The sequence below is a fragment of the Mustela putorius genome, unplaced genomic scaffold (assembly GCF_011764305.1).
Source record: "Mustela putorius furo isolate JIRA1106 unplaced genomic scaffold, ASM1176430v1.1 tig00000765_pilon_pilon_pilon, whole genome shotgun sequence".
Taxonomy (NCBI): domain Eukaryota; kingdom Metazoa; phylum Chordata; class Mammalia; order Carnivora; family Mustelidae; genus Mustela; species Mustela putorius.
The window spans coordinates 1,441,034-1,464,623 of record NW_025421470.1 but is presented as its reverse complement, the minus strand read 5'-3'; the positions used below and the strand labels follow the sequence as shown (position 1 = coordinate 1,464,623).

The window sequence follows — 23,590 nt, the reverse complement described above, 5'->3', positions numbered from 1 at the left end:
GAAGCCTCGTGGCCCCGGGCCCACGCTTTCATAAGACCCCTCTTGCTCCAAAGGGGTCTCAAGAACTCTTTCCTGGTCGTCACCTCTGGACCCCGACCGTCTGCATCATGGGGCCAGCGGCCCCCCCGGGTATGGAAGCTCCCCACCCCCACCTCGCCCTACACCTATCTTCATGGGGCCGTTCATCCACATCTTTTGTAATAAATCCATAACCCAGCGAGTGAGCCGCTCCGCAAATTCACGGAATCCACTCGTGGCCGGTCATCAGAAGCACAGCCAGCGGGGATTTGCACTGGCCCCAGAAGGAGGGGAAGCAGCTGCTTAGGAAGTGGGGCAGGGGTGGGGCGGAGAGGGCCGTGGACACCCGGCCGACAGGCGAGGAAGGAGAGAGACGCGCGCCATGGCCGCGGGCCACACAGACCCTTGCAGGGTGCACAGAGCCCAGCTTTCACGCACAGCCTCACCTGAAGTTTTCTTTATTTCTTCCATACACACGATTGGGAAACACGTCACCAACGGAAGGTGATTTTATACCACAGTAAGTTCGAACATAAATAAATCTGTGCCACAGTGAGATTGCCACTCTAAGTTTTATAGGAAAACGCACCGAACCTCGTAAGACCCAAGCGATTCCTTCTTCAAGTCTCTACTACAAGGTTGGACGCGTCAGAAGGGGGAGGCTGTCCCTTCGGACACGTCCATATTGTCACCGACCATACCTATTATCTCAAGAGCAGAAAACGACAGTGGGGTTTCAGGTTAATGGATGAACTTGTCGGGGACTGTGACCCCGTCCCTGGAGGAGATGCGAGCTGGGCTGTTTCCGCCTGGTTCACCGAGCGCCCTAGCTCTCGGCAAACTTCGGGTTCATGACTGTTGTAGTGGCACTCTTGAAAAGGGGGTTGTCCTGGAGGGAAGGGCGACTCATTAGTGGAGGGGAAGAAAGCCAGGAGCGGGGGTGACCATCCCGGGGTCCCAGCTCCGCAGATGAACTACAGGGGCATGTGGACTGGGGAGCGTGGTAGTGGTGGGGGGCATGTGGGACAGCCTCAACCCCAGGGACAGCCACTTACGTTGTTCCACTGGGACTTGAGCTTCTCCTTCTCGAACCGCTTGTACTCGCGGAGGTCACTCACGTGGGTCAGAATCTTCCAGACGGCCAGCAGAAGGATGCCGATGGCCACAACGCCAGACACAGTGCCACCCACAATGGGGGCAACTTGGGGGCCCCCCACACACTCTGAGGCAAGGAAGAAGTACACATGCGAGTGTCAGGCCCACCCCAGCTCACCGGGCCCCATGGGTGCCCTGCCCCAGGTCACTGCCCATTGCTGAGGCGGACAGAGCTCTCCCACCTCCGTGCTCGCCATCACGGCAACAGGTGGGGAAGGGAGCCCCCAACCCTCAGCCAGGGACCCCCTCCTGTGGTTTTAGAGGAAGCTTAAACAACCCTTGTTATCCAGAAAGAAAGTGGGGCCCAGGATGCCCCTAGCCAGGGCAGAGCCTGGACAAGATACCCACCTCCCGACTCGGTTGCCCCCAGCTGGGACAGCCGAGGGCCCCGGCCCTGAAACTCACAGAGACAGAGTAGGAAGGGCCCCCAGGGCCCCCAGAACCTCTTCCCTGAGTCTAGGGACGAGCACTCAGCGGGCGAAAGCCTCCCGAGGGAACCCGGGTGGGGTCCAAACGACCTGACCCCTCCCTGAGGGCTAGGCTGGGCTGTGTCACACCTCAGCCCCTGACCAAGGGATGGAGCCCTTATCTGCCTGCCCCTGGACACCCATGTTTCCCTGTGCTCCCTCCATCATACTGGCCTTTCTAGGGGGCCTTAGTGTCCTATGCAGGTTGAACAACTTGGCCACAGCAGCACAAACCCAGACAGGACCCAATCTGGGGTCAGAGAAAGCCAGCGGCAGCGCTCCAGGCTGGCAGGCTGCGCTGTGCGGGCCCCGGGCACAGGCCGTGAGCTCCTGGCCACACAGAAGCCCTGAGCCCCACCCGCCTCCCCGGGGTTCCCTCCGTGGGAAGGGGAGCTGGGAGCAGGTCTCCGTCCTGCAAGGGCCTCGGGGGACGGCTTGCCCAGGCCTGCGGCATCCACCCTGGGGGCTGGGCCCCTGGCCCCAAGCTCCCCTGCCCTCAGCCTCTCTGAGCAGGAAGCAGGGGGAGCTGAACATCTGGGTGCCCCGCACACCCCTGGAGGCTGCTTGTCCAGAGTCCTGGGGCCCATCCCAATGTGTGTCTGTGCTCCTGACGTCTCGGCACCCACACGTGTCCGTCGCTATCACCCACCCAGTGTGCCTCCTAAAAAGTAGCCTGACCCCCACACCACCTGTTGGGGCCTATGGGTCTGCCTCTTGCTCCCCCTGGTCCCATGCCTGTGTTCCATCCAAGGGCAGGCTCTGTCCACGCTGCCCCATGCCCCCACCACCCCCACACATGTCCCTCTGCACGCCACTGTGCCCGTGTCCGGCAGGGGCCCCTCGTGGGTCCGTATTCGGCTTCCGAACACACGACTCCAATGTGTCCCTCGCACTTCCCCAAACTGCTCATGGCTTTTTGGTACGTTTGGAGGGAGACCCAAATCATCGCAGGCCTCACAGGGGCTCCATCGAAACCCAGAGCCAAGGGCCCCTGACCCCATGCCCTCCAGTTCCCCTGCGCGGTCTCGGCAGCAGTGGTCCCCCTCCGAGAGACTGTCTGACCTTGACGTCAGGGGCCCACACAGCACCCCCATCATCTTTGCACCTCATGACCCTGGCCACAGTCCCACGCTGTCTCTGGTACGGGCCAAGTGTGCCCCACCCCTTTGGAATGTGAGCCCCACGAGGACAGGCTTGGTGTCCTCATGTCTTCAACCATTACCAGGCCAGGCATGGCCCCGGAGCCCAGTGACGGATAGGCAAGCAGCATTTTAGAAGGCGTGCCGCCTGGGCTCCTGGCCCCAGGCCCCCTTCCAGGGCTGAGATCGGAGCCCACGGTGGCCTTCACACAGCTCTCTGTGGACCCACTCTCGGGAGCCCCAGGCAGCGGTCCAGGGGTGGGGACCCAGCCCCCATGTGTCCCCTTGGCCGGAACAGCGCTGTTGTGCAGGGACAAGCCATGCACCGCCTCTCACAGGTCACGACGTGGGGAAGGAAGAGGGGGCAGGCCAGGACCGTGGCTGTGGATGCTTGCCTAACCCCCAGGCCAGCCATCTGAGTGGGGAGAGACACCCTCGCCGGCCTCACCTCGGCTGTCGTCCACATGGATGTCGTAGCTGTCCCGGCCCGCCCGCTGCCGCAGGGTGAAGGTGACCCAGCAGCCGTCCGGGTCCCGTTCCTTGCACCGGCGGCCCTTCTCCGGGGGCGCGCTCAGCAGACCCACGTTCCCGCACTCCGCGCTGCAGTTCTTCCCCGACGGGCCCTGCTCGAACTTCAGGCACTGGGCGCAGGTGCTGCGGAGGGGCGTGAGCGCCGAGCACGGGCGTGAGTGTGAGCGCGAGTGTGAGCACAGGTGTGAGCACGATCGTGAATGTGAGCATGAGCACAGGCGTGAGCGCGGGTGTGAGTGTGAGCGCCAGGGTGGTGTGAGCATGAGTGTGAGCACAGGTGGGAGCATGACCGTGAATGTGAGCGTGAGCACGAGTGTGAGTGTGAGCGCCAGTGTGGTGTGAGCGCGAGCACAAATGCGAGCGTGAGCGTGAGTGTGAGAGCACACGCCCCAGAGCTCGGTGCCCAGTGGCGGGAGGGGTCTGCTGGGGGGTGGGTGTGAGGGGCCCCCTGCGGTGACGTGGGCTGCGAGGCCGAGGCCGGGGTGGGGGAAGCGGTGTTTGCTGGTGGAGGAGCCGCAGGGGCTGGCGAGTGGGGCGGGGGGCGGGGCACTCACATGTACCGGCCGCAGGGCGATGGGCAGCCCAGGCATTCCAGGCAGAGTGGCGGCTGGTAGCCCGCGTCGCACTCGCACACGTTACAGCGACACCGGCCGCGCCCGTTGCACTCGTAGCCCTCGGCGCTCAGGCAGCCCCGGGTGGACCTCTCGCACTGGCACGCGGAGCCCTCGAAGCCCTCCCGGCAGTGGCATTTGCCGCAGTCGCACGTGCCCCGCTCTGCAGGAGGTGGAGGGACTCAGCCCCTCCCTCCCGTCCCTCTGCCCACGGCCCCGCTCGCCCGGTCCGCCTGTCTGTCCGCTGCAGCCCCCCCATCCCTCCGCCCACGCCGCACTCACCCTCGCCCCCGCAGACCCGCCCGTCGTAGCGCTCGCAGTTGACGTTGTCACACTCGCAGTAGCGCCCGAAGATCTTCTTGTTGGGCACGTCGCTCTGGTGGCACACGCACTGTCCGCACAGGCAGTCCCCCAGCCCCGAGCAGATGATGGAGTTGTTGTCCCGCCGGCAGCTGCCCTCCAGCTCCTGGCTGCTCCGGCCGTGCGTCTGGCACTCACAGCTCTTCCCGATGTAGCCAGCGTCACACCTGCGGCGGGAGCGGCTGGGCTCAGGTCCCGAGGGGGGCACCCTGTCCCCGGCCCTCTCTCCGCCGCCGCCGCTGGATCAGCCGAGGCAGGCCTCACCCCCTCCGCACCTGCAGACGCCGCACTCCAGGAAGCCCTTGCCGCCGCAGAGCTGGCGGTCCTGGCTCATGTCCCGGCAGTGGCACTCGCACTGGGGGACGACGTGCACGGTCACCGTGTCCGTGAAGCCCAGGGCGCGGATGAGGAAGGACTGCTCCTGAACGCACTCCGAGGCGGTGACCTTCACCTGGAAGGTGATCTGTGCGGGGAAGGCAGGGCTCAGGCCAGGCTGGGGCGGCGGGACCAGACCTGCCCCGTCTGCTCGCCCTGCGGCCTGGACTCGGGGTCTGTCCAGGAGCCCGGCTGGAGCAGGGGGAGGACCCAGCCCTTCCCGGACCCCAGGAGGGGACGGAGGGAAGAACACCGAACACCCCACGCTCATCCAGGACTTGGCACCCAACACGAGGAGAGAGAGAACGGCGTCTGGTCAGCAGAGCTGGACCCGCAGGAACGTGGGGGCGGCAGCTCCTGCCCCGCCGGAGCTGCCCCCACACCCGTCATCTTCTGGGTTGGCCTTACACCAGGGCGGGGTGGGTGTTGCTGGAACGTTTTTAACATTCACGCGTTGGAAAGCAGCCTCAGTGGCTTGGGAAAGGACACAGATTTTCTCCGTGACTGGAATACTGCGACGCCAGAATCCCTCAGGAGGCTCTAAATTCTGGATATGGAGGGGTGCTCTGACCCCAGATAAAGGGTAGGGGACCGTGCCCCGGGGGAACCAGGTGGGACAGAGCGGAGTCCCCGTCCCCCGCACCGGGAAGTCAGCAGCTCGGGCTTCAGGGAGCACCGACGTGTCAAAAGCCGCCACACCCCAGATCAGTTTCAGTGACCTGCTGTAGGGCTGTGGGGGACACTCACGCAGAGCAGAAACACAGCGAAGCGTGAAAGAAGCCATCAGCCCACCGAAGGACTGAATAAAGTCCCGAGTGGGTCGCCCCATGGGAGGGAGAGAGAGTTCTGTGAGAGTCTAGGTGCGACCCTGAGCGAGTGACATACTTGAAGGCATTCCAATGTCCTATTTAAAATCGCAAGAACAGGGACGCCTGGGTGGCTCAGTGGGTTAAGCAGCTGCCTTTGTCTCAAGTCATGATCCCAGCGTCCTGGGATGGAGTCCCGCATCGGGCTCTCTGCTCCGCGGGGAGCCTGCTTCTCCCTCTGCCTCTGCCTGCCTCTGTCTGCCCGTGCTCGCGCTCTCCCCCTCTCTCTCTGATAAATAAATAAAATCTTTAAAAAAAAATAAAATCAAATAAAATCGCAAGAACAGCAAGTGTTTTTGCTGAATATTGGTTTCCAGCCAGAAAAAGGAAAAACTTAATTTTTATGATCATAATAATATCACAATGTTATGGAAATAACTCCTAGAAACAACGCTACTTCTAATCATCCGTGTGGCCCGTGCTTTAATATCTTTGTCAAAGAAAGAAAGAGGAGCGCTGGCTGGTTCAGTAGAGCCCCCGAGTTTTGATCTCACGGTCACGAGTTCAAGCCCCACACTGGGTGCGGAGCCTACTTAAAAATAAGTAAACAAAATAGCGCCTTTGAAGAGAACCCCCCAAACCCGAAACCCTGGAATCAGGAAACCAGACACAAAGGACCTCCTTCTTTGTCGGTAGGCGCTGGCCAGCCTCCGCCCCAGGGGCTGCTGCCATGCCCCATCCTCCGTCCACACTGGGGAGCCCGCACCTCTTCTCTTGCACAAGGAGCGACTGGGTGCCTGGGGACAGAGCTGAATTGGCCGTGACCCTGGCCCTTGTCCTTGCTTGTTCCTGTGCTAGCCGTGGGCCTGGGCACTCCTAGCTCTCACCCGAGGGAGAACCTTCCGGAAGGGTTGGGGGGGGAGTCTCACCGGAACATTGATCTGGACGCCGTCGCAGTCCCCTCTGGGCTGGTCCACCTGTGACACCCCGTTACTGCAGAAGGAGTCATAGGTGACTTTCAGGGTGCTGGGGATCATGTTGTGGTCCAGAAAGACCCTGGAGGAGAGTTTCTGGGGGGAAAGAGCAGCTGTGGGTTAGGGGGCTTCCTCCCGCTGTCCCCGGGGCTTCCCGGCCGAGGCGCTGACGCCCCTGCATTGCTCATCCTTCCCTCTGTCCACATGCCCATGGGGAGCTGGGGGGGCCCCCGGGACAGGCTGGGGAGGGGCCGACAGGGACAGACCAAAGCCACGAGGATGGGGCCTGGCAGTCACCCACCACCACATGCCCTGTGCCTGGCATGGGCTAGGAGATGGGGAAACTGTGTAAATGAATGAGAGACAGAGAGACAGAGACAGAGGAAGAAGCAGAGAGACAGAGGGAGAGGGAGACAGACAGAGAAAGAAGGAGAGACGGTGATAGAGAGGGAGAGACAGGGAGAGACTGACAAAGACAGAGATAGAGACAGAGAGAGACAGAGAGCTAGAGACAGAGACTAGAGAGACAGACAGAGCCAGAGGGAGAGACAGAGAGATAGTCATTGGTGGGTGAGCAGGGCCAGTGTGGTGGGTGTGATGACGCAGGAGGGCCTGCCTGGGGGGTTTCGGGCCCCACAAGGGCACGAGGAGCAGCCCTCAGCAGTGCCCTAGCTCAGTCCGAGGGCACTTCCCAGGAGCTCTCAGCCTGCGGAGCCGGGACGCCCACTGGACCGCAGGCGAGGAGGAGGCGGGAGGCCGCGCTTCACGCGAGGGTCGGACGGGGCGCACACAGGCCACCCCTGGGGCAGGACCTGACAGGCCGTGGGAAGAGCCAGGCTCTGCTTGTCCAGGATGCACTCGGAGAGCACCCTTCCACAGGCCTGCGCCGGGGGCGGGGTGGGGGGTGGGGTTGGCCGCCCGCCCCAGGGACCCCACGGGCACCCGGACTCTCACGTTGTAGGCGTTTTTGATGAGCTGCACCACGTTGCTGGAATCGTCCGACAGCTCCCCGACCGCCGACTTGGGGATGACCTCGGTGAGTTTCTGTTGGGCCAGGAGACCAGACCCGTCTCAGCCGGGGCCCTGGGGCCACAGAAGCCACGGCGTCCCTGGAGCTCATAACACCCAGAGGGTTTATTTCTCGCTATAAAATGGCTCAGACCGTCTCCCCCAGATAGCTTATCGCTCGGCTAAGACAGCACTTGGTCAGTGGCCCGGGACAAGCCCATTTCCTTGCCGGGAGCACTCCTCCGTGGCCGATCTCCAGCTTGTGACCTGCTGGGACGAGCTGGGCCTCGCCGCCCCGACCGGGTGTCCCTGCCCAGTGGACTCGTCGGGTACAGCCAGGGCAGAAAATCACAAAATGTGCCGACACCATCAGGAAGGGGTGGGTGGTGAGCACTTCCATAGTGATGTGATGTAATCGCAGTAACGCCCGTGGGGGGCAGGCCGGGCGTCCCGCGCAGGCAGGCTGCCGCGTGTGGAGGCCAATGACTCTTTGCCCCCGTGTCCCTCGCTCTGTGGTCCATAGAAGACCGAATCCTTGCTTTATCTTACAGAACCGATGTTTGGGTCACTTCTCTGCCCCAAAGCCCCCCATGACTCTCCAGATAGAATCCAGGTACCTCCAAGGAGCCCACAAGGCCCGCCACAGCCCGGGCATCAAGCCTCTGTGGCCTCCAGCGCCCTCTCCCCTCCACCCCGGGTGCAGGACCCCCACCCTTATGGCTCTGGGAAACTGGGCTCTTCCCCCTCCTGTCCCTCCAGCCTGCTGTCCCTCAGTGTGTGGCACCAAGGACAGTCCAGCAGATGCTCTCCTGACAGGCTCTGGGTGGCCTCGATGCCCCTCACCCAGGAGCCCCACAAATCAGGAAACAGGCTCAGAAAGGCCTGGGACTCTCCAGGGCACTGTCCATGCTGGCGCTTTGTGTTCAGATCTCCTGCCTCCGCTCCCATCCCCACACTGTCCTGCCCCGACAGCAAGTTACCCGAGTGGCCCCTCGGGTGGCCTGCCAGGTCCTGCACCCGGTCACCAGCCCCGCACGGAACCCCTGTCCCTGTGGTTTGGCAAGCTTCGGGGCCCACCCCAGGGGCTCTCCTGGACCCCTGCCCTCCCCCTCCGCTGTGTTGCCTGCAGGGTCCTGTCTTCTTTCAGAGCCTGGAAAACCCACAGCAGGAGCTGCTGACGTCTCGGGGCTGGGCCCCCCGCCGGCATCTCACCCCCCCACGGAAGTGGCAGCAAGCCCCACCACAGTGACAACCAGGACCAAGGGTGGGGGAAAAAGCAGCTGCCCTCACAGCCCCTCCAGAGCCCAGAGGAGGCCAGACCGGGTGTGCTGGGAAGGCCTGACGCAAACCCGGTGCCAGACAGCGGGTGGGAAGGGCAGAGGAGGAACAGAAAGGTCCCCGCACTCTGCGGAGTCGAGCAGGGCGGTCACCCCGAGAAGTCCCGGGAGACCAGGGTTCCCAAAGCAGAGACGCAAGTGCGGTCGGCGTGCAGAGCTGGTTCCCGTGGGGACCGGCTCGGGCGCAGGCGTGTGGGGGCGCGTCCCCGTGGAACACACCCGACCTGGGGCGTAAGGGCTGGGCAGGTGCACGCGTGTGAACCGTGTGACCCGTGTGAACCGAGCCCTGGGTCAGCAGAGACACTCGCGCGCCGCAGCGGACAGGGACACCCGGCGCCTCCTTGCGGTCCAGTCCACCCGCAGAACATCCCTCCTCCCCCGCAGGCCCGCCCCCCTGCGCCCCGCCCCTATGCCCCTCCCCCTGTCACCCCGCCCTCCTGCGCCCCGCCCCCTGCCCTCTGCCCAGCTGTGCGCAGGCATCTGCAGTGCCTGCGGGTTCCCCCGGCCCCCGCTGCTCAGGACCCCCACGCCACAGACCTCGTAGGTTTTCACCATTCTCTTGGTCACTGCAAAGATGGGCTGGATGTTGTTTTCAGCCAGTTTGTGTGCGAGCTGGCCCACTGACGGGTAGTCCTGGAGGGGAGGTCTGGTCAGACAGCCCAGGGTCAGGGCCAGAGCCCCGGGCCCTCTGTCCGCCCCACCCGGGGCCCAGAGCCCGGACCCCCACCCCCGAACAATTCCAGGCTGCCGCGTCAGGTCGCAGCGGGTGAAGGTAAGCTCCTGCGACGGGTCGGGGACCAGACCAGGGGACGCCGACCTGCCCCCAGCCCCCTGGGCACCCTGTGCCGCCAGCAGAGCCCCCCCAAGGCTGCAGCCCGGCCCTGGCATTCCCTCCCGAGCACCCCCTGCTGTCTGCTCCTCTGGGGGCGCCGGGACACGGGACAAGGGAGGGCCACGCACAAATTCATTGCTGCGCTTGTACGTGTTGTCCTCCAGGTGGCAGCGGCCGTCATTGGGGGTCAGGATGGCGCCCAGCTTCCCGTCACCCGCAAAGTGGAAACCGTCGTCCGTGGCAAACACCAGCAGCCGAGTGACGTTGCGCCAGCCGATTTCCTCCTGGGGAGACGGCGGGATCACGACCTCAGTTTCCCCCGTGGGCACAGCGTGGTGGGGCAGCCTCGAGGCCCGGGCCGTGCCTGTACCCCACACCTGCTCTTCCTGGGAACAGGAGGACCCCTCCCGGGACCAGCCGCGGGACTCGGGGTCCGCAGTCCAGTCCGGATTCCAGCACCGGGGCTGCTGGAGAAATGCCCTCGCACATGGCAGGGGTGGGGGGGTACTGTCGGCTGAAATACAGCCCATGGCCTCCCTGGCCACTCCGGCCAGGGACCAATCCTAGGGAAATACTCCCAAAACAGAAAATGCTCACAGAAATGCGTATTACAACATGAAACACGGTAGAACAAAGGATGACAGAAACTGGGGGACGTGCAAGGGGACACGGGTGACATGGGGACACTAGCAACACTCGCGTGGTCACAGAGCAGGCAGGGCACAAAAACAGAAACACGGTCGCTGTGCCTGGGCCCACAGAGAGGCTAGGAGCCTGGAGTCTGGTTTGGGAAGGGTTAAAACAGCATGTCATACAAAATAATAATAAAACAAAAATAAAAATAAATAATAATAATATTAAAAACAAAACCAAAAAAGGGGCGTTGGGGGGCACAGACAGTTCATCGTCTGACTTGTTCCAGCTCAGGTCATGGTGTCAGGGTCCTGAGATCAAGCCCCTCATCAGGCCCCTCGCCCAGCAGGGAGCCTGCTTCCCCCGCTGCCGGCTGCTCCCCCTGCTTGTGCTCTCTTGCTCTGACAAATAAATTAATAAAATCTTTACAAATCAAACAGAGAAGCCAGGGAGCGGTCCGACCGTAGCACCTACAGCACCAACGCAGCAGGTGTGACGGAATGGGGCGACCACCGGGGTTGGTGATGAGGCTAGGGGAGGGCTGCTGGGGGCGGGGCCGGCGACCCACCACTGAAACCACACAGGGGGACGCCTGGGGGGGATGCCGCCTTCCCTGGGGGGGAGCCATGGCAGGGGTGATGCCATTCAGGAGCTGCGAGTGCCACACTGCTCCGTGGGCTCGCCCTGCAAGATCGTGCACCGGACGGAGGTGTGGACGGTGGCCCAGTGTCACAGGCCCACGGTGACATGTGTGGGCAAGCGGCAGGCCCCACGGCCGCCTGGAAACCCCGGGGCCGATGGGGGCCTCTGAGTCCGACGGGGCCACCCTCAGCCGCTGGCCCCGTGGCTGCAGGGCGGAGGTCTGCGGAAGGCCGGGGGCCAGGCCGGGGACAGGACCTCACCAGGCACGCGGCGACCTGCATCATGGCGTCCAGCCCGCCCTCGGGGGCGTCCAGGTTTCCGGAAATGAGCTGCTTCCCGACCTCCCTCTGGAACTGGTTCGAGTTGTTGGTGAGCTTCAGCACGTGCCTGAAGGCGAAGGGAGGCTGGCACTCCTTCTCCTTGTTGGGGCACGGGTTCCTCAGCTTCTCGGGGTGCGTGTTGACGAAGGGGAGCACCGTCTTGTCCACGAAGGACCCGAAGCCTGGGGGGCGGGCGGGGTGAGGTCGGGAGGCAGGGGCGGCCCCAGGCGGGGGGGGGGGGGTCTGCCCGCGAGCCTCGGTTTCCCTGCTGCGCACCAGGGCAGGCGAGAGAACGGGACGGCGCACACCCACATGCATGAGCGTGGGGGCAGACGAGTGTGTGAGCACAAGCATGTGCGTGTCCTGCACGCGGGGACAACGGCCGGGGAGGGGGCCGAGATGAGAGGCGGGTGTCCCCTTGGCCCCCGACTTGCACCGGGTCCGTGGGCGGGCACGTGTGTTCGACGGTGTGACCGCCGTGCAGGTCACAGACCTTCGCGTGGCATGACGGTGTCAGGGGAGCCAGCGTCCAGGAGGGGCCTCCCCAGGGGGCCTCCCCTGGAACCCTCCCCATGAGGGTCCCTGGCAGAGCTCCCCCCGCCAGTGCCCTGCCCTGCGTGGCCGTGGGGGGGCGTGTGAGCGGCAGGGCCGGCTGGGACTGGGGGGTCGCCTCACCGATGCGGCCGGACTCGGTGATCTCGTTGAGGGCCCGGAGCAGGTCGCCCCCCAGCTTCTTGACGTTGATGAGGTCGTCCAGCATGGAGTAGGAGAGGTCCATCAGGTAGTACAGGTCGATGGGGTAGCCCTTGGCCCGCCGGAAGGTCACGTTGAAGGCAGCCGCCTGACCTGCCGACAGAGACGGGAGAGTCAGGACATCTGGGGGCACTGACATACCTCCTACGGGTCCCCAAATGCTCACGACTGCTCCCTGAGGCCTGCGGACAAGTCACAGGGCACCTCAGGAAGGAACCACATCCCCCCCACAGAACGTTCCAGACATAAATCTACCACTGAGAGCTCCAGTTCACCCAGCACTGCTGAGATGCAGGTGGGCCTGGCGGCCTGGGCAGCCTGCTCCGTCCCCGCCCAGCACCCCAGCAGTCCGGGTGCGGGCCTGGTTCCCAGCCCAGGGGCAGTGGTACAGGGCAGGCTCCACCCCAGCCCTACCCTGGCCTGTCCCCGTGGTCCTGCTCTTCACCACGTCCCCGTCCCCTTCCTGAAGGGCGCCTCCTGGAGCACAGGCAAGGTTCTGGGGTCAAATCAGTTTGAGCAACACTGACTTAAACAGTCGCTCAGGTTGCTTGGCTGCATGACTTATCAGAACCTTGACTCTGCCAAGCACACCTGGCGTTCCGAGAGTGGGACAGAATAGTGTTCCCCAGATGGTTCCCTTTCCCATTTGGGAAGGACACAGAGCAAAAGCAGCAGACACCAGGTGTGGGGGCATCCTCCTGCCGGCAGAGGGGAGAGGCCCACAGGGGAATGTTCTCGAGGTTTCCAACAGTCTTCGGGGCTCACCTACCTGCCTCCTGGCCTGGCCACGTGGACACTTGCGCCACTGGTGGGCCCTGGCACCCAGAGGGACTGACACACACACACGCTGACTCACCCCCAGCCAAGCCCGAGCCTACCTGGTCTCAGGTAGAGCGTCACTTTCTGTGGGGACAGCTGCTGCTGGCTGCCCTTCCTGTCCCCCTGGGTCTCAGCCAGGCTCCTGGGGTCCATGATGTCGTCAGCCACACAGCCCTTCAACAGGAGCTGCTCCCGGGTGTCGCAGCGAACAGAGTCCGGCTCCCCGAGCCCGGTGAAGTTCTGGGGGGGGGGCATTCAGGGGTCAGGAAGAGGGCAGAGGACACGTGGGGGCCACACTGTGGGGGCTGCACAAGTCCAACCCTCGGGGTCCTTCGAAGAGGCTGTCCCTCCTTATCTGCACCTGGGGTTCCAGACAGGTGTCCTCACGGGGGTGAGTGGGGTGGGGGCTGGGCGGCTAGGAAGCTAGCCACGTGCTGACGGCCTCCCCGTGAGGCTCCAAGATCACCCCAGTGGGGGGACGGGATGCTTGCCGCCACTGCCTCCCACAGCAGTGACTGAAGGACCCATGTGTCCAGCCCCAGGCTGGCCGATGCGGTCGCTCAGCAGTCCCAGGGCCGGGAGCCGCCGGCTGGGGCACCTGGCCTGAGGTTGCCAGAGGTGGCCAGGGAGGATAGCAGTGGCCGGGGCGGCCGGGGTGGCTGTCCCCTCCAGCGGCAGCCGCTTTGGTAGAGGTGCCCTCCTGAGAGAAGACACATGAGACCCAAGAACCCGGCACACAGGCCCAGACTCCGGGCCAAGCCCCTCGCTGTTTGGAGAGGAGTGTGGGGGTCCTGGATTCAGGGCAGTGTCCTCACGCCCACTTCGCCCCCATAAATGGGGCAGGAGCAGGGCCCCCATTCCATGGGCACGGACACCTGTCTCTGCTTCCTTGCAGGGAAGGAGACTCCGGAAGGGCAAGGCGCCGTGCGGGGCTGGCTAGGGGGGCCGCGGGGCAGGGGGGGCCGGCGCTCCCCCGCAGGACTCCATCAAGGCTCGGAGAACTCGAGAAATCAAGTGAACTTCCCGGGGACCGACAAAGCCTCCCGTGGAATCCACTGGGAACCTCACGGAGGTTCCGCAGAATCGAATATGCTCACGGAGGGGCAGGGGAGCTGCGACCTGCCGGAGGACACGTCCCCCCACCCCCGCTGTGGCCGGACCGCATCCAAGGGGAGAGACCACACCCTGAGCATCTCTGTGGGCTGCTTGTGGCCGCTCAGAAGGTCCCATCGGAGCGTGGAGCGTCATGGGGGGGAGACGGAGGAAGTGCGCGGCGGGTGTCAGGAGCCGCTTCTCCTGAAAGGGACCCGGGAACAGGAGTTCCAGGCTTGGGGCGGGACGTAGGGCTGGGCCTGGGGCGACTGACTCTGGAGTCAGAAAGCGCTCAAAAGAGCGACGAGGAGTGTGCTGGGGGGACACAGAGCCAGCCGGGGCAGGGGCTCCCCGCGGACCAAGCTGGAAGTATTTGAGCCTCCGATGACAGTGACGGAATAAAACAGAACCCTAACCCTCTGTGGGGCCGCTCAGATGAGAGAGAGAAGGCGGAGAAGGACAAACTCCTCCTCACGTCGGAAGCCGTTACGGGAGTTTATGGACCCCACAGCACTCCTCGCGGTACTGAGCGACGCCGGCGCCGATCACCCCGGGGTGCGGACGTGAGGGGTGTGAGCCCGACGGGAAGGGGGGGTCTCCTGGCCCCGGCACAGCTCCCCACAAAGTACGGAATCACTGTAGAGGAACAGTGACATCAGCTGAGTGGGCCGAGCTAGCGTCACTCGCATTGGGACAACGGTGTGACGGTGTGAGCCCGTGCGGGGCTCTGGCCGAGACACAGGAGCTTCTGCGCGGGAGCAGAGGAGATGCCAGGCCGTGGACACGGTGGCCGTTCCGCCCTGGTCAGAAATGTCGAGGGTGCGTGATGTGGGCGGGGGCTCCTCTGTCCTGGTTCTGGGAAACTAAAGGGACAGGACCGCCACCGGCAGAGCGGGAGCCTGGCTCCTCGCAAACGCTGCCGAAGGCACTGCTGGAACAGCTGGAAATGTTTGCGGACGGCGGGCAGATGGGCTTGAGCGTCGGGGCAGCTGTCCCGTCCTGGAAAAGCGTACTGTGGGTCTCTGGCGGGCCTCTTGTGCGTGAGAAGGACACGGGACGTTTTCAACAAACGGGCTTCGGGGCCGCAGTCTGCTTGCGAGTGCTCGCGAGAAAATCATAGTGTGCGCACACCTGTGCGGGGCTCCCGCCATGCCTGCCGCGCCGGAACCTCAGGGACCCCCCCAGGGCAGGGGGCGGGGTCGGCATCTGGGGGTTCCGTCCAGGAGGAGGGTGGGTCTGGCATTTGCGGGCCTTGCCCTGGCCGTCCTTCCGGAGGGGACGGGAGGGAGGTCTCTGCTCTCCGTCCGGGAAGGCCCCACAGCCGGGCAGGACAGGAGACCGCAGCACAGTTAGGCTCCCCACGTGGAGCCTCCCACACCTTCCACACTGAGAGCTGTTCCTCTCGCTTCCCTGGATGCCTCCTCGCGACCCGTGACCTCTGGGCAGGGCTCCTGCCTGGTCGGGGGTACGCGGCCACCCTGGGGTGAGGCTGGGTCTGTCTGTCTGTCTCTCGAACAGGCCATGCCCCAGGCTGCTCCCGCCCTCCCAGGGAACAGAGTGGTGGCGCCCCGGGTGCCAGCAGCTCCAGAGGCAGAGAGAGGGCGCCCAGCTCGGGGACGGGCCCGCAGGACGGGCGTGAGGCCCGTCAGGGGCCCGGCGGTGCCCGGCGGCTCTTACCAGCTTCTGACACCAGGCGCAGCCCGGGCCCGACTCCACGCACTCCCGGCACGTGCTGACTTTGTACTTGGTGCACTCCTGGCAGAGGGCTGCGGGGAGACGACACAGCTCCGTGAGCGCCGGGGAGACGACACAGCTCCGTGAGCGCCGGGGAGACGGGGAGACGACACAGCTCCGTGAGCGCTGGGCCGCCGGCACAGAGCCGCGGGTGCTTGGGCAGCGGGAATGGGGTGCGGGGGAGGAGGGGGTTCTGCAGGAGGACCAGGAAGGGCAGGAGGGAGGCCGGCGGCCTGGGGCCAGGCCTCCAGGAGCTGCAGAGCGTGGGGTCTGGGACGCGCTCCCTGGGGCACAGTCCTTCCACAGCGGCTGGAACCCAGCCCAGGAGCACGGGGTCGGCCCCCTTCTTCCCGACCCAGGATGCGGAGAACTCACCCGACCAGAGGCAGAGCAGAGCCCCCAGTGTGAGCAGCAGGGCGCGCTGGCACAGCATGTCCTGTGGAGGGAAGGGGTCTCATTGATGTGGCCCTGCACCCCCGATGCTGGGCTGTGGCCTCCAGACGCAGCACTGGGCGGCCCCATGTCCCTCCACCCTGGCTGGGGAGAATTGGGGTGAGCCCCAGCCACCGCCTTTCCCCGACAGCCCGAGTGGTGTGGCGGGTGCCCACAGGCCCTCAGAGGACGAGCAGGATGCACACGTGTGGGTGCCCACCTCACACACACATCACAATCACACACCACACTCACACATCGCACGTGCCGGGTCACGCCTGAGCCCCGGGAACTGAGCGCTGGGCTCAGAGCAGAGCCACACCCGGCCCAGGCCTCCTGGTGGCCCCAGAACCAGGACAAGGACGAGAAATCGCCCGAGCACATCCCAGGTGCGAGGCCTGAGCCAGCCACCGGCTTGGACCCCTGCCGGAGGGCGAGCACAGAGTCCAGGCCTGCCTGGCCCAAGGCCATGGCTCTAGGTGACGGTGATTTTCTCTGGGCACGCCTACTGTCCTCAGAAACCCGGCACCTGCAGTAAGACGAGGATGGGCTGGGCTCGGACGGATCCCGACGCCCCCAGAGCCACGGTCGGTGGGGGAGGCCCAGCGTTCAGGCTCTTGTTTCGGGTCCTCAAGGCAGACAGGGGCGCCTTCCGACCCACGGCCTGCTGGGCTGCGGTCAGCGTGGGCAACCTCGCCCTCCCCTTACAGGGCCCCCGGTCAGGGGCTGGGCCCAGAGCTGGAACGCCCGTGCAGGTAGGCGCCCCCGTCTCAGAGCTCTGTAGCTGGCTGTGGTCTTCTCATTCGACCCAGAGAGCAGCCCGGTGCGGAGAAGCCAGGAATCAGGCGTGGCAGGAGGAAGGGGCCTGCTTGACCGGAGAAGGTGATGTGAATGCCGGCTCCTGCCCCTGCAGCAGGCCTGTGAGGCTCCCGGGGCCCACCCAGCCCGTCACACGGCCTGGGGAGGACCGAGGAGGGGATCCTCAGGGCCAGCAGAGGCCACAACCCAGACGGACCTCGGCCTGTGGGGCTCTGGGCGTGGCCTGTAGGTGGGCCTCGCTTTACTCTCCTGTAACGCCTGCCTCTGTGCCGTGCCCGGGGCGGGGGCCTCGCAGGGAGGGCCTCCTGCGCTTCGAAGCCCTGCCCAGCCTCGGGCTCCCATCTTTTTGGAGGTGACCGTCCTGCTCCCTGGTCCCCACCAAGATTATAATCAGGACCCAAAAATGTCAGAATGCTCCATCCTTCCCCTTTGGAGTCAAAAGCAGAACCACACAGCGCAGTGGCTTCCTGGGTCAGAGCAGCGGCCGATGGGCCCAAGGGGGCGGGGGGCGGACAGCTCGGGTACACATCAGGCCCCATCTCTGCCTCCCAGCCTGGTGCGTGGGGCTCAGGCCGAGGCCAGCTGTGGCCAGTCCCAGCTTCGATCTGGGTCCCTCCAAAGTTCACAGCTGACTGCCCGTGCTGACTCAAGTGTTCCCCCCATAGCCCTGGGCCTGCCTGGCCACTGTCCAGGGCACGTCGGCCTCCAGGGAACCCCACCACCCTGCCCCAAGGCTGTCCCCAGTAAAGGTGGGAGGCTCCTTCCCAAGCACCCCAGCCACACCCGTGCTCAGGCAGGGTGAGCTGGTACCAAGCTCCTGGGGCAGCAGCTGCCCTACTACCGAGCCCCAAACATTCCCAACAACCAGCGTGTATGCTCTGTGGGCCTTGAGCACCAGCAGGATGTGGACCCGGGTGCCGGTTCGGCAGGCACACTCCTCCCACTGAGAGGGAGGGACCTCACTTCGTAACCCACAGACTGCGAGGTCCTGACCCTGACCTTGGGAAGCTGGGCAGGGGTGGGGAGCTGCCCTGTCCCAAAGCACTCCTTGCCCATGGGAGCACTGGGGCGGCCACGGGGACGGCGTGGCCATGGGGACAGCTGCACCCCAGTCTGCGTGTCCCCCAGCCTTTGAGGGCAGGATGCCCGGACACACGGCGGCTCTGGGAGTTCAGAGGGAGGACAGAGAGGCAGAGCCCGCAGCCTGTCCTCCTCCGCCCCAGGCAAGTGGGCAGGCCAGCTCCCTCCTTGCCCTCAGGCAGCGGCAGGCATGCCCAGTGGCCGGGACTGGGCCTTGCCCGAGACTGACGTCGTGGAGCTACACAGACCGAGGGCCCTCGGAGCCTGTCCTGCCGGCCGCCCTGCAGTGGCACAGGGTACCCGACCTGGATGGCGGCCCGCCTCGCTAGAACGTGCTGCCTTGACTTCCTCCGTGGGGGACCAGCCTCCGGCTCCCAGTGGGGGACCGGCCGGGAGCACGTGTGTCTGCAGCACCACAGGACTGGCCGCCGGGGGCCCTTGACTTGTTTGTAGGGACAGGGACCTGGGAGCAGGAGGCCTAGGCTGAGCCCGGGGGAGGGGGAGGGACGCAGGCTCCAGGGTGGGCCGGGCCTCTGGCCCAGCTCAGGCGCTCCCCACCACCCTACCTCCGAGGGAGGGTGCCCCGCTCCGCCCGCACTTTGGCCTTTGTCTCCCCAGAGAGCAGGGTGGGACCCACAGTGCCTGAGCGCCCTCGGCTGTGAGGACTTGGGGACACAGCCACCCTTGCACGCCCCATCCGCGGTGGGGACGCTGGCACAGCCTGGGGGCAACTGCCGGAAGTCGTGGGTCTGTCCCCCGCGGGTGGCTTCCTGCAGACCCAGCGACCCCGGGCCAAGCGCGCTCCCGCCCTGGCCCCACCGTCCCCAAAGGAATGCAGTGGAGCAGGGTCGCCTGCAGAAGGTCTGGACAGCGAGGGTCTGAGAGCCGAGGGAGCGTTACAGGAGCGGCGGCGTAGCACCGTCCTTCCGGGTCGCACACGCGCACACGCACACACATGCACACGTACACGCGCGCACACACAGCCCATATTTGGTAAAAGACAAGGAAAAGCGGAAACTTAAGAAAGAGAGCACCGCGGGCAGCAGGCAGAGGGAGGGCGCGGCGTCTGCGTCAGGACAGCAAGCTGGTGTCAGACCAGGCTTCCTGTCCAACGGAGGAGGAAGGGAACGAAGACAAAACAAATGCAGAAACAATGAAATCCCCTTTCCACCGAACGGGGCACAGACGGGGACAAACACAGAGACGGGAGGGTCCTCCAGGAGCTCACAACAGCAGGATCGTTCAGGCTTTGCTGGAGGCAAGAAGCAACCTTAGCTTCTAATAGCCTGACCTCCAGGACCCTTTTAAGTCTTACAGAAAATCCCTTTAGAAATTTCCTTTCTCTCTGCGCCCCCAACGTAAAAGAGCATAACCGTCTCCTCCTCACACCCCCCAGGGCAGCTCTTTCTGTCACAAGTCCCGTCCTCGTGCTTCATAAAACCATCTTTTTGCACAGAAAACTTGCCAAGAATCCTTTCCTGACCGCAGGCTCGCATCGAATCAAAAGAAGAAGGTTTTGGGCGCCTTGGGGAGGTGCTCAGCTGGTTAAGCCACTGCCTTCGGCTCAGCCCAAGATCCCAGAGTCTGGGGATGGAGCCCCACATTGGGCTCCTGGCTCAGCGAGTCTGCTTCTCCCTCTGACCTTCTCCCCTCTCATGCTCTCTCTCTCTCTCTCTCTCTCAAATAAATAAATAAGGTCTTTAAGAAAAAGAAAAAGAAGAAGGGTTTTGTAAAGTGCAAACCCTCAGACCAGGCCACTGTCAGCTCCAAGGGTTCACTGCACCTGCAGGCCTGTGGGGCCAGAGGGCCAATCCCCAGGGGCTTACAAGGGACATGCCCAATCAGGTGACAGGGGCAGCCTGGGGGGTGGGGGGAGGTGCTGGCGGGAAAGTTCGAAGATCAGAGGCAGAGAAGGGAGGTGGTGGGGAGCTGGGGCACTGGGGGACGGCATGAAGGGGGCGCCTGGCCTGATGGGCACCGGGTGTCACATGCACCTGATGAAACAATGAACTTCAGAGCCACTGAAACGATAAAGAAAAAAGATGGGACAGGGGACCCTGGCTGTGCTCGGTCCATACTCACCCCGGGAGCTGGACGACTCAGGGCTGTTTCACGGAGGAAAAAAGCAAATGCGCACAACGGAGCTGATCGAGGCATCAGCCTGTTTATGCCACAGACAGAGTGTGGAGATGGGGTCATTTCGGCTTTTCACAAGAAAACACCGGGGCGCCTGGGGGGCTCAGTGGGTTAAGCCTCTGCCTTCGGCTCAGGTCATGATCTCAGGGTCCTGGGATCGAGCCCCGCATCGGGCTCTCTGCTCAGCGGGGAGCCTGCCTCCCCCTCTCTGCCTGCCTCTCTGCCTGCTTGTGATCTCTGTCTGTCAAATAAATAAATAAAATCTTAAAAAAAAAAAAAAAAAAAAAAACACAGAATTGGACAGAAGCCACATGGTACGGGTGGGGGTGTGTTGGACCCCCGGTGCTCAGAGCTCGAGGCTCTGGACAGAAGGACAGATGGACAGACACAGGGACAGAAGGAGCAGGGGCCGCAGCAGGCGTGACCTGCGTGTCCTCTGCACAGCCCCACAGGCATCTGCGAAAGGTGTCCAGGACAAGAGGCCCCAGAGCCGACCATGGTTCGTGACCGTGGGAACCCGGTGAGACGCGCTCCCGTGCTGATCGGACTAAGAGCATCTCGCCCGTCGGAGAGGAATCGAGATCGTGTTTGCAGAGAACAGCCTCGGCCCCGGCGGCGGAAAGCCTGTGTCCGCGGCCGATGCCCGAGCGTCTGGCCGCGGACGCGGACGGAGGGGACGGGACGGGACGCCGATTCAGAAGTGGTGGAAAGACCGGGAAAGCTCTGGACAGGGAGGCGGAAACGCGCGGATATGGGCGCGCGTCTGAGTCGGAAAACAAACCAAAAAGCTAAAATCAACAAACCCACCAGAACCTGTTTCCTTGAAAAAGGCAACAAAATTGGGAGAAGGATGGCCACGCGGCTTCGGTTAGAGCGGTCAGAGGGCGGCCCGCGACGGCGGGGGTGGACGGCGCGGCCGTGGCCGTGGCCGCGTCAGAGACTGTGAGTGGGCTGCGCCCCAGCCTTCAAAGGCGGAGAGCACAGGTGGGGGTTCCCCAGGAAGGGGCCCTTCACAGCAGAGGCCCACGTAGGCTCCGCGTGGGGACACAGGATGATGCAAGGACCAGGAGAGCATGTACATCTGAACCGGGAAGCTTCTGCACCTCAAGACTGCGGAGGAACATGTCAAGACAGATGGACCCTAAAAGAACGGATCTGTACCTAAAACAGAGGACGTGTAATGAATCCAGGGTCGAAGGGCAGGGCTGTGTCGTGACAAGGAGGTGTTAGAAGTCAGGAACAAACAGGCAGATGTCCCTGGGGGCCATGGGCGGGAGCGGTGGTCCCAGCGGCTGCCCTCTGGCTGCTGCCCACTCCGGCCCCAGATGCCGGTGCTGCCTGCCCAGCTGTCAGGCTGGAAAGTATTTCTCCCATCCGGGAGGCCCTCCCAGGGGGCCCCTGACAGCAGAGAAAGTGTGGGAGCACAACTCAACTTTCATGAGAATAAGGAAAAGCGACTGTCCCCCAGGACCCACATTTCTGTCTGGGCGCTGACACGGGGATGTCTACACCAAGCGGGGGAGCCACGCCAGGGGAGCCACGCGGAAGCCGGCGTCTGCTTGGTCCCCGACCCCACAGGGAAGGGGGTTCTGAATCATACATGTGATTACAGCGTCCAAGGGAGTTTGAGCTACGGGTCTCCCCCTGCTGCGGGAAGGCCTTCTCCCGGGGTGCAGCCAGTCCCTCCCGCCCCAGAGAGCGGGCCGCGTCCTCCACACAGTGGTCTGCAAGGCCCCTGCCGGTCTCGGCACTCCGTCCCTCATGAAATCTCTAGGCAATGCCCACGTTGGCCTGGGGCCTGCGGCCTCTGCCCAGGGCCAGGAGTTCCACCCAGATTTCCTGGAGGCCCAAGGCCAGGGCAGAGCCCAGGGGCCATGCTGAGCCCCTCCCCGTTTCTCCTCCCTCCTGGATTTGCTTACCAGCTCCGCAGAGAAACAGGTGTGAGCCTCGGTGCAGGGACCCCGGCAGAGCTGGTCCCCTCCCTGTCACAGAAGCCTAGCTCGGGCCACTCGGAGCAGCCCAGCCTGTGGTTACCTGGACAGCTGGCGTCCCCGGAGTGAAGCCTCGTGCCTGCACCAGATGTGGGACGGAGCGCGGGCTCCGCAGCTGGCACTGGAATCTTCTGCAAGGACCGTAGGCTGCGGGGGGCCCGCCCCCAGCTGCCCCTCCTCCTTGTCCAGCAGGGTCCCAGGAGTCCCCCACCTCCAGGTGTGGCAAGCCCAGCTGGGCAAGCCGGCAGGATCCCAGCCCGGGTCAGGGAAAGAGGACGGGGCACCGGGAGGAGGTGAGATGGCGGTGGTGTGGAGTGTGGCGTGTCAGGGTCCCGGCTGACCCCAGGATTCTGCCCCCCACTCCCAGGAGACATAGGGACAGGCTCCCAGGAGACTGGCAGTGAGCTGTGCAGTCACACACCTGACATCTGTCCCCTAAACCCAGCTGTCCTGTGACACCTTCACAGCAGCAAGCCGGAGCTTGAGACCCTCGGAGAGTTGAAGAGGAGAGGTGGGCCCAGCAGCGGGAGAGCTCACACGCACACACAACACACGCACACACAACACACGCACACACAACACACACACCCACTCACACCTGCACAGCTCACATCCTCTAATGCACATTTGTGCACATTTGTGCACACGTGCTCACAGACAATCTCACACTCACAGGCCTTCACACAGCATGTCCACCCTCGCACACCTCCACACACACTCACACACACAGACTCTGGGGGGACAGACCACCACGGCCGACCTTAGGGGCATGGTGGGGAGGGGTCCCAAGCAGGAAGAGGAAGGCGGGCTGGGGCCCCCAGACTCCCCGCACGGCCCTGGTTCCACCCGCTCTGGCCCCTCTGGCGGGTTCTCGCCTGCCCCCCCAGGCCTCCTCCTGGCCCTGCAGGGCCTCAGAGCCCCCACGTCAGGGGCTCGGTAAGTGTCTGGGACTTGTCAAGAGACCCTAGACCCAGTGGCGAAGGACTGAGCCTAGGGCCCGTCCTCCGGCCATGCTCGGTCCTGTCCCCGGTTACAGACGCTCCTGTTGCTCTGTGGGGCTCTGGCCACGGTGGACACAGCAGTCCCCTTGCTGGATCTCCGGGAAAGGGAGCCCGGAGCAGACAAGTCCAGGGCGGGTAACAGGGACCAGGTCTGCAGGGCCCTCTCCAGGGCTGGGCCACTCCCCGGGGAAGAGCCACAGGGCCCAACTGCTCCCCTCTAGAAAAAGAGCCTGGACACAGAGGAGCCCCATCCACTCACCCCGCTGATGCCCTGGTGACTTCGGTGAGGCATTCTGGCTGGGCAGGGAGGGGCGTCAGCCTCGTTGGTACCGGCTGCTGCACGGTTGAGCGGTCGAGCCGGCGAGCCCCGATGGGGAGGGCACGGTGCTTCCTGTTCCAAGCTGCTCTGGAGGAAGTGCTTACATGGGGCGATTGCACCACAGGTGGCCGTCAGACCCCGGCCCCCGCACGCCCCGCCCACGGGTGTCTGAGGAGGACCCCAGGAGCCCGCGAGGGACTTGCCCT

The 23,590-nt window shown here is 64.2% G+C and overlaps 1 protein-coding gene across 1 annotated transcript; it reads right to left on the bottom strand.

The window, feature by feature from the left end:
* Window positions 1–460: 460 nt before the first annotated feature.
* Window positions 461–23,485, bottom strand: ITGB2 (integrin subunit beta 2). Its single transcript, XM_004762281.3, has 16 exons — window positions 23,325–23,485; window positions 15,982–16,042; window positions 15,550–15,638; window positions 12,840–13,020; window positions 11,884–12,054; window positions 11,149–11,390; window positions 9,742–9,897; window positions 9,319–9,414; window positions 7,391–7,480; window positions 6,392–6,532; window positions 4,557–4,744; window positions 4,204–4,448; window positions 3,865–4,084; window positions 3,228–3,433; window positions 1,074–1,240; window positions 461–907 (listed from the first exon to the last, which is right to left on the bottom strand). Exons 1-16 carry the CDS (start codon window positions 23,355–23,357, stop codon window positions 845–847), a joined length of 2,349 nt encoding a protein of 782 aa, XP_004762338.1. The 5' UTR covers window positions 23,358–23,485; the 3' UTR covers window positions 461–844.
* Window positions 23,486–23,590: the final 105 nt, after the last annotated feature.